The 10,812-nt window shown below is 40.9% G+C and overlaps 1 protein-coding gene across 1 annotated transcript in view; it reads right to left on the reverse strand.

The window, feature by feature from the left end:
* The window catches only part of IFIH1 (interferon induced, with helicase C domain 1), a 57,485-nt gene extending 46,719 nt beyond the window's left edge, over nt 1–10,766 (reverse strand). The window contains exons 1-2 of the mRNA XM_006766559.2: nt 10,193–10,766; nt 3,452–3,611 (exon numbers count right to left, since the gene is read on the reverse strand). Coding sequence (XP_006766622.1) covers nt 3,452–3,611; nt 10,193–10,645 — 613 coding nt within the window. The 5' untranslated portion in view covers nt 10,646–10,766. The remainder of the gene's footprint in view (nt 1–3,451; nt 3,612–10,192) is intronic.
* Nucleotides 10,767–10,812: the final 46 nt, after the last annotated feature.

The raw sequence follows: 10,812 nt of genomic DNA on the forward strand, positions 1-10,812 counted from the left end.
GAGGGTGGGGGAGGGGAGGGTAAAGGGGAAAGAGCAACCAAAGGACTTACATGCAGGCATAGAGGCCTAACCAATGGACACGGACAACGGGGGGGTGGGGGTGGTGGTGGAGGGTGATGTGGGGACAGGGACACATATGTAATATCTTAATCAATAAAAAATATATTAAAAAAAAAGAAAAGAAGCTTCGAGATACATGTCTCTTCTGTTCCCTGCCCTCATGAGAGCCCACATACCTGAGCCAGCATCCATCATCATCCCCTTTGGTCGAAAGAGGGAGAAATCCCAGGACCCTGCCATGGGCCCTGGGAGGGATAGAAGGGTGAATTGGTGTCACTGTTTTTCTTTTCACAAGGACCCTCCCCTTGTATTAAATGTTTGGCGTGGCCACCCAGGATATACACATGAGCAGAGAGAATCTGGATAAACTAGTCCCCAAGTCATTCTGAAAGAAGCATCAAGACAAGGTTATCGCATATAATGAGGACAGTAATGAGGAAGGCATGTGAATATTAGGTGGGAGTGATGAGGTGTGTTTAACACAGGCATTACATGAGATTTATTATACATACTCTCCATAGACTGTTATTGTTCAAAGAACTAAAATTTGAAAAATTATGTTAAACTTCTAACAAGGCACTTTGTAAAGTAGAATTAAAAAAAAAAAAAGATCTTAGCGATAAATATTGCCAGACATGCTGTCCGTGTCCGGAGAAATCTAGAAGACACTTTGTAGCAAATCTTCTAGACCCTTTCCTAAACAATTATGTCACTGAACACAACTGCAAAATGGATAGGTACCCTCTAATTTGGGGGATGGATATGAGAAGGCCTTTTGTGATTTTAAAGGCTGCCCTTTCTAATACCCTTTGATACACTGAGGCTAAAATTTCCCTGGGGGTGAAAACCAAACTCGTCATTTCCTTTTGAAGTTTAAGTCCTAGAATGTTTGTCCTGAATGGAAGTGTTTGCATGGGGTCTTGAAAGGAAACTCATCATGAGATGGGTGGTCTGGCCTGGCGTCCAACATGAGGTGTGTAGGAAAAATTTGGCACCATCATTGTATGTAGCTTCGGCTGGAAGTACCTCTAGATTTAGCAAACTGGCCTTGGAGATATGCTATGGAAACAATGGCTGGGCTGTAACATATAAGTACAAAAAAACATAATCTTGATGTTGCAACTGAGGCCTCTTCAGAGAACTGAAGCAGCTCATCCATGAGGTGTGTAGGAAAAATTTGGCACCATCATTGTATGTAGCTTCGGCTGGAAGTACCTCTAGATTTAGCAAACTGGCCTTGGAGATATGCTATGGAAACAATGGCTGGGCTGTAACATATAAGTACAAAAAAACATAATCTTGATGTTGCAACTGAGGCCTCTTAGAGAACTGAAGCAAAGTAAAGATGCTTCTGATTGAAAAGAAATTTTTCTTTAAACCAGGTGGCAGTCTCGATTTGGCTCATGGGTTATACTTTTCCAACACTGACAAATTTACTACACCAGATCATAGACTTTTTTATTTCTTTTTTTTTATTGTCTACTGAAGAGCTTTTTATTGTTTGTCTGTTTGTTTTGTTTTTTATTGTTTAAAGTATTACAAATAGTAGCACATATGTCTTCTTCTTCCCCCATTCACCTCCCCCTGGTCTCCCCAACCCCCCGGCACATGCCTTCACCCGCCTAGTGTCTGTATGCATTGATTATGCTTATATGCATGCATACAAGTGCTTCAGTTGATCACTTACCCTCACCCCCGCAGCCCTCCCCTGCCTTCCCGCTGAAATTTGACAGTCTGTTTAATGCTTCTTTGTCTCTATTTTTGTTTATCAGTTTCTGTTATTCATTATATTCCACAAATAAGTGAGATAATGTGATATTTTTCTTTCTCTGACTGGCTTATTTCGCTTAGTATAATGTTTTCCAGGTACATCCATGCTGTTACAAATAGTAAGCGTTCCTTCTTTTTTACAGCAGCAAATAAAGGACTTAAAGGTAAGACAGAAACCACAAAAATCCTAGGAGAAGCCATAGGCAACAAAATAACAGACATTTGTCATGGCAATATCTTTACTGATACAACTCCTAGGGCAATGGAAACTAAAGAGAAAATAAACAAATGGGACTACATCAAAATAAAAAGCTTCTGCACAGCAGAATCTGCTTGGGGACAGATCATGGAGTTACTGCCTGGATTTTGAAAGCTGGATTGACTAAGTTTGACTGAGCAAGCACCCTCCCCACCACTTATTCCTTCAATAGTTCAAGACAGAAGGGAAAGCTGCAAGGTCTCTTGAGATTTGCATTTTGTGGCAGTCTTGAACATACGACACTGCAAAGCATTGGGGTGAAGATAAAAGAACTTACCCCCAAACATTTAGAGCTTTTTAATACCTCATAGTAAAAATATTGTTATTTTCTCTTTCTCTGTCTCTCATTATATATGCAGATAGATAGATACAGATATATATGCCAGGCACATCTTTATGTATACCTGTGTGTGTGTATTTCAAACCACTGGGCAGTATTAAGATATTTACTTAATATAATATAAAGTTTAACATACTGTTAATAATTTAGTAACTATATTTTTATTTTGCATAGATAACTTAGAAAATAGTTTACTGGGTATCTTATTCCATTAGAAAGTGTGGTATATGGGGGTAGGGAATTTGTATGTCTCTTTGAAGTCATGTCCTAGCCCCTACAACAGCGTCTGGCTCATCCTTGGCACTCATGAAGTGTTAGTTGAATGGCTGACTGAATGACTGAATGAGTTGACATGAGCTTGAAGTGGTTCTAAGTCAGTTATATCAGTTACTACCAATTAATTTTCAATTTGTCTTACATATATTTTTCGAAAACATAGGGTATGTACTCGGAAAAATATATGGCAGTTTAAGTTTTACAAAGAATACATATGAAATGCTTTATAATGTTAACTTTTGTTATTATAATTGAATAATTTTAAAAACTCACATGAAGTGATATTGAAATATGTTGTTATGACAGACCTTTTATCAAATATTTATTAAATTCCTTTAAAATGTATATAAATATCCAGGAGACTGTGAGGCAGAATTGTAATACTACCATTAAAACATTTTCTTTCCATTTATGTGTGTCTGTTTAATGTTAAAAATGTCTCAATAAAATTTCAGGCAGTTGCCTCATTTCTCAAATAAGATGGCTAGTGGAAAGAGTATTGGACTGGGAGTCAGCTGCCAATATTCTCAACCATTTTGCTGATTTTGTAAATTAATCTTTTCCTAGAGAGCAGTTTCCTCATTCATAAAGAGGATAAAAGAGATGCTCTCTCAAATCCTTTCCAGTTTTGAAATTTTTTTGATCCTAAGTATCTCAGTGTTTGGCCCTTTGTCTACGAGCTTCATTAAACTCTCAATCGCCAGGCAAAACGTGCAGACGCTTCCCCCGTGTAGAACGGGACGTACCTGCATTGCTGTCGGTGCCTGTTAACTCCTGGGCAAGGGCTTCGTTTTCCGTTTGCCTCAGGACAGTCACAAACGCAGAGAACCAGTTTTCTTTCTGCACAATCCTCCTCAGTAGCTCTCTCACACCTGCCTCGTTCCCATTTTTTTCTGCAGCAGAAATCTGTTTTAAGAGAAAAGCAGAATTAAAAAAGATCAAACATCCTCTGAATGAATTTAAAAAGGAACTACCTTTAGAAAAATTGAGCAATTAAGCATAAGTATAAATAAAGCCCTGTTTCCAACACGAAAACAGCAGGGCCACTTGTGGCAGCAAGTATTTCACCTCAGTTATTCTGAGTAAGAGGTGCAAAAGAAAGGGCCTTTAATCTCCAGCCATTTTACCTCTGTTGGCATCCATTTCTGTCTGTAGTTCTAGGACCTGATTTTTCCTTTTAACTCATAGGATCTGCAAATGGGAAACAAAACATTTCTTATCCAACTCCTGTTTCTTGACTATCACCATTTATGAAGTCATTACTATCATCACATATTCTTGCCTACTTAATATTTGCAATATTTATCATTACCATAATATTTTTCTTAAATTGGTATGTATTTCATATTATCTGAACATTTTATTTCTATTATCCCTCCCCCTTTTTTTTGAAATAGGGAGCAGAATTATTTCTACATCTATTTGTTACAACCGTTAGCTTTCATTAAATTTCCCCTTTAATCTAAGCAAATCTTTCTAAATGTGGATCATTTATGAAATGATTATCACAGTGCATCTCCCCAGTTCTTAATAAAGCACCAAACATTTGGAGAAAAGAGGAATACAAGCCACATTTCGACCAGAAAAACGATCAGACAGGACATCATCAGCTTGCTGTGTCCTTAGGCAAGCTGCTGTATCTCTCCGGGCCTCAGTTCCTTTATGTGTAAACTGAAGCAACTGAAAAGAAATGTCAGGCATTCTCCATCCTTGTTGCACTAGAATCACCTGAGGAGCTTGGAATCACCTGATGTCTGGGATCTACTCCCCCAAATTCTGATTTGTTTTTGTCTCTTCTGGGAAACTAGAAAAAAAAATTCTTTTTTAATCCTCACCTGAGGATATTTTTTCATTGCTTTTTAGGGGGAGTGGAAGAGAGAGGGAAAGACAGACAGAAATATCAATGTGAGAGAAACACTCAATTGCTCGCCTCCAACATGTGCCCCGACCAGGGCCCGGGCTGAGGAGGAGCCTGCAACTGAGGTACATGCCTTTGATCGGAATTAAACCCGGGACCCTTCAGTCCGCAGGCCGACACTCTAGCCACTGAGCCAAATCAGCTAAGGCTAGGAAATTGTTTAAAAAGCTGGTTTGGCTCAGTGGATAGAGCATTGGCCTGCGGACTGAAGGGTCCCAGGTTCAATTCTGGTCAAGGGCACATGCCTGGGTTGTGACATGCCCTGGAGCCCTCCCACTGTACCTCCCTGGCTGGCTGGTCCCCATCGGCCCTGGGACTGGGCGAGACGCCCCGATCGCCAGCCAGGCTGAGGGACCCCACCCATGCACAAATTCGTGCACCGGGACTCTAGTACTGTTATAAAGGCTTTGTATATATTAACCCAGCAACCCTAAAGAGTGTAACAATATTAACCCATTTTACAGATTAAAAAAATCCCAGGTGCAGAGAAGTCCAGTTACCTCCCCAGGGATACACAGCTAATTAAATGGATGAGGTAGAACTGGATCCCAGCAATTGACTTCAATGCTATCTTCCTATACTATAATTATAGGCAATAGTTGTCTCTAATTTTATGTTCATTTTCTGGCAAGAAGGTTTAAAATGCTTACTTGAATTTCATAAATTGTAGGTGATTTCAGTTCATCTCTCTCACAGCATTTTCTAAGCAGATTATTGCTTATTTCTTACCTTTTTCTCTAGCTTCATTAATCTCCTAATAAAAATTCTTTGTCTTCAAAAGTGTTTGTAATCTCATTATTATTATTATTATTAAGTAATTTAATCACAAAGAATTTTCCTAAAAACAAGTCAGGCACTGTAATAAATACTTTGGTTAAAAACCCAAGCATTTTATGTCCACTAAATTTTCTTTAACTGTTAATGAGTTGATTTTTACTGTAAAATTACATTTGTCAAACTTGTTTTGCACTTTCTGAGTTTAGGCATTTAAAGATTCTTATGCCATTATTTCCTATACGTGTTTTTTATCATTTGAATGTAGAGCTACATATAATACCTGTGCAATTTTGTCAGCTTCATCAAGATTCTGAGTTGGGTGTTTTTTTGCCCTGACCAGTTTGGCTCTGTGGCTAGAGTGTCGGCCTGTGGACTGAAGAGTCCCAGGTTCGATTCTGGTCAAGGGCATGTACCTTGGTTGCGGGTACATCCCCAGTAAGGGGTGTGCAGGAGGCAGCTGATGGATGTTTCTCTCTCATGGATGTTTCTAACTCTCTATCCCTCTCCCTTCCTCTCTGTAAAAAAATCAATAAAATATTTTTTTTAAAAAAAGACTCTGAGTTTTTAAGGAATATCCCCCTTTTGGGTGCTAGAAAAAAATCAATACTCATTAAAGTAACCACCCATTTTTTAAAAACTTAATCTGTTCTCCTAAAACCCAGTAAAGATACTAGATTCCACCAGATGATTGCTGAAATTCTTGGGAGGCAAATATTTAGCTTTGAAGCTGCAACAGGATTCCAGTCTCCATACACTTGTCCCTCCTACCCATATATCACAGCTCCTGAAAATGGTCTTAGGTTTAACTTTGTGTGCAATGACTACCCAAACAAACTTATGTAACTGATTTACTTATTCATCGATTTGGTTTAAATTTATAGACTGGCACAAAGATGCCATGATAGGGAAAAGATTGGTGACTAACAAAGGTCTGTGTTTTTATGGAGCTTATGTTGCAGTGTTGTTCAGTGTTTAATCTTCCAACAAATAGTGAAAGAATGTCTAGCTTATACTAGATACTGTTTTGAATATTGGTGACTAAGCAATAAGTACAAGAGTCACTTTATGGATCATTATAATAGAACTAGAGGCCCGGTGCACTAATTCATGCATGGGTGGGGTCCAGCCAGCCCACCCTGATCCGGCCAATTGGGAGGTTAGCCGGTTGGCTGGCTGGCCCTGCTCCCAATCAGGCCGGTTGGCCGGCCACAGTGTGCACCATAGCCACCGGTTGTTCCAGTCGTTCCGGTTGCTTGGCTTTTATATATATGGGTGATAGCTCACTGTAGCGAGTGCCCCTGTACTGACATGCTTCGGTTTTAGGATGCTAATTGGACATTTTGGCCCATTCGCTGACTTAGACAGCAATGAACTCTGGAAAAAAGAAGGGGTCACATAAATATTTCCATAATGTCGTAATATCAGTCCGCACAGCTCAAGAGAGGTAAACTAAAAGACCAAGTAAAATCTGTCTGCTGGAAACAGGAAAATAAATAAAAGAAAATACAATTTTTTTATAAGTTCTAACTACTTAGTTGAATACTACTTTATGTTGTTCAGAAATCAAATTTTGAATTCTTATGTTTATCATCCATCTATTCCCCAATGGCTGATATGACTCATCATATCATATGTTTGTATCTCTTATTCCAGACAACTCTTTGAAAATAAATTGATCAATCACTTAAATATTAACCAATCACTATTTATTAAGTACCAACCCTATACCTCATCTTGGCTAGGTTCTGGGAGCTTAAAGATCAAAGTTATAGTTTCTTCTTCAAATCACAGTTTAATCCAGGGACTTTGAGAAGCAGATCTCAATTGCAACATGGAGATTTACCTAAATTCTCTAATTTCTCTTAATTCACAAGGAAATATAACCAAATGAATAATAATAAAAAAAGTCATCATCATCATCATCATAGTAAAATAGCTTTTTACTATTTAAACAGCTTTTTCATAAACATGATTTTGTGTTCATTAATATTCTGAGAGGAGAGATTGTACTATATAATAAAGAGGTGATATGCAAATTGACCATCACTCCAACATACAAGATAGCAGCCCCCATATGGACACAAGATGGACAGCAGGGGAGGGCAGTTAAAGGGGACCAGGCCTGCAAGGAAGGGAAGTGGGGGGGACCAGGTCTGCAGGGGAGGGAAGTTGGGGGAACCAGGCCTGCAGGGGAGGGAAGTTGGGGGAACTAGGTCTGCAGGGGAGGGAAGTTGGGGGAACCAGGTCTGCAGGGGAGGGAAGTTGGGGGTGATCGGACCGGCAGGGGAGCAGTTAGGAGTCGATCAGGCTGGCAGGAGAGTGGTTAGGGAGTGATCAGCTAGCAGGCAGAAGCGGTTAGGGGCAGGTGAGCGGTTGGGAGGCAGCTGTCCTGGATTATGAAAGGGATCTCTGACTGCCTGTTTAGGCCCAATCCCACTGGGCCTGAAAAGACTGTCAGACATCCCTTGAGGGGTCCCAGGTTGGAGAGGGTGCAGGCTGGGCTGAGGGACACACATACCACCCTGTGCACGAATTTCGTGCAACGGACCTCTCGTTATTATATTAATTCTCATGGGTAATCGTAGGATCAGGGAACTTAAAAACTTGGTCCAAATTAATACATATGGTAAGAAACAAAGATATTAAGCCCAGGTTTTTCCATTCCAAATTCCCATGCTTTTCTCATTGCACTTTGCCATTTAAGATAAGCATTCATCAATGACCTCGGTACCAATAGCTTCTTCTAAACCTAGAATGCCCTTCCCATCATCCACCATAGCTTATTTTTTATTCTGATGATACAATTGAAATTATGTTTACAAAAAACATTCCAGAATCTCACAGAGACACTATTCCTCCTTAGAGAGCTTCGAATGCATAGCTCCTCTGTCTTTCAGGGCCTCCTTTGAAATATGAACCTGGGGGAAGAGTTTGGATTGCTTTGGCCTCAACTGTTATCAGTACACAAATGTCCTTTTACTCTATATCTTCTTTGTGTCAACTCCCTTGCATTACTGCTAGCTGCCTCCAAGCTTGCCAGAATCAAGAAATTGGATAGAATCTAGCTGGAGGAAATTCAATCCAGGCAAGACAAAAGTGATGCTGATAGGCAGACATATTTAGAGTAAATAAGGAGAAGTGCTGTTTCACTGGCAATCGGGACACCATCCCCACCAAACATAAACAGCTTTGTGGTGTTACTGGACTCTGTTGCTTCTGGACTTCCTAACAGCTACTGTGGCTGGAAATGCCATCTTCCATCTCCAGCTGGCTTGAAGGCTGCATACTGTCTTCCAAATTAAGATTCTGCCACGGTGATGTACACATTTGTCATATCCAGCTGGACTACTGTAATGCGTTCTAGCTGGTTCTCAATACACAACACTACATAAACGTTACAGACAACAGTGTAAAGTAATTTGCTTGTTGGGAAAACCAGCCATCAAAATGAGACGCAGGCTTAGGTCTTTGGACGGGCCGCATGGCTGTCAAATCTGTAAAGGAGCATTAACTTTAGTCACTAAGACTAAGTCACATCATAGGCTGATATGAGTCCAAAGCCCAAAACTTTGTAATGAGGATAGAAACAATAAATTAAAAAAAAAAATTAAAAAAAGAGCGAATGAAAGAAGAAAATGTCAAATTCATAGCATGGTAGATAGAGCCTTTGATTTTTAGTCATGGGTTTACTTCCCTGCTTGCCTTTCAAAATAAGACTTTTGACCTATGACCCACCCTGAATATGTCTGATTTAAATGGGTCATCATTTCTACACTTCCTATAGTACATTCTTACTCATTGAAAAACAATGAACAATAAAACATTACATTAAGTGTAAAGTCACTTGTGAAATTCACCCTATCAAAACACCTAGAAAACCCACTACTCCTTCAGTAATATGAAAAACTACAACTAGAGACATATTTTTTCAATAAATTATCTCCAATTATGATTCTCAAAGAATGTTGAAACTTTAGAGGGAAAAAAAAGCATGTGTATTATTTGTAATTTCCCTATTTGGAACAAGACTAAATGGCAAAATGTATAATATTAGCCAGAGATTGGCAAATATTTTCTCTAAAGACCAGATAATAAATATTTAGGCTATGTGGGCTATATGGTTTCTGTCCAAATGCTCTTGAACTGCAAAAGCAGTCATAATATATAAATGAATGAGCATGACTGTGTTCTAATAAAGCTTTATACACACTGAACATTTTTAAATCTAAAAACCATCCTTAGGTTGGGGACTGGCAAAAACCAGTAGCAGTCTGGACTTAGCCCATGGGTCATATGTTCTGATCCCTGTTGTATGGAAGTATACTAAATAAGACATAAAATTCCATACCAGCAGGCCCTAAATCACTAGCCCTGCCACTATCTTCCTAAGAAACCTTGGGCAAGTTATTTAACCTGCCTCAGTTTTCTCATCTGTAAAACAGACTTCATAACATTATACACCTCAATGGATTACTCTGAGCAAGAATTCTGAATATACATTTTGAAAAATATACTAACTGCACATAGTAAGTGTTCATTACATAGTCTCTACTAGCACACATTCATTCTAGAAGTAACTCTTTAGCTAATTTCAATGCAAGAATTAGAAAAAAAAGCCTTTTTGTGTTTAAAATTATGTTTTATATATGACTAGATATTCTCTTCCAGAGCAAGGAGGGATCCAGATGTACCCAAAGATGTCAAAGAACATTTGGAACGGGGCCAATCCACGGGCCAGCCACAAGTGGCAAGACCGGCCTAAAAGGCCAGCTCCACCTGAGCGGACACCTACCCGACTTCTGTCCTCAGCGGTCAACAGCTCCTCCGCCACGCACCTATCCAGGACATCTCTGACCAGCAGCTTCTCCACCAGCGTGGGCTGCAGGAGGGTCAGCAGTTGGAAGCACTCATCGTTCGCGTTCTCGCTGGAGGGAGAGGGCAGGTCCGTGAGCTCAGGGTCCATGTAGCGGGCGGCGAGGGGGTTGCCTGCCCGCCGGAGGGCCTCCACGAACACGCGGGTCCAGCCCGGGGGCCAGGCGCCCTTCGCCAAGGTGCTCAGGAGCAGCTCCGCGGCGCCCATGTTCCCGTGGGTGGTGACCCTCGTCTGGATCTGCTCCTTCGCCTCGGCGGGCAGAAAGGTCAGGTAGTCCAGCACGGGCTCCACCTCGATGTACCTCCTCACTCTGGCCCGGAAGCACGAGAGGAGGTAATGGAAATTCTTGTCCGCCGAATGCCCATTCGTCATGGTTCCTGCTCAGAGAAGGGAGAGGTCCCCCCACCCGGACGGACAGGTTGCTGCTCTCCGCTCAGCAGGTGCTGTCAGCGCCGTGCCTGGGGGCAGCAGGCTGCGCAGCAAGGTGCCTGGCAGCGACGGGGCTGCCCGCAGAGCCCCCGATGGTCCCGCGGGGAGGA

The sequence above is a fragment of the Myotis davidii genome, unplaced genomic scaffold (genome assembly GCF_000327345.1).
Source record: "Myotis davidii unplaced genomic scaffold, ASM32734v1 scaffold59, whole genome shotgun sequence".
Lineage (NCBI taxonomy): Eukaryota > Metazoa > Chordata > Mammalia > Chiroptera > Vespertilionidae > Myotis > Myotis davidii.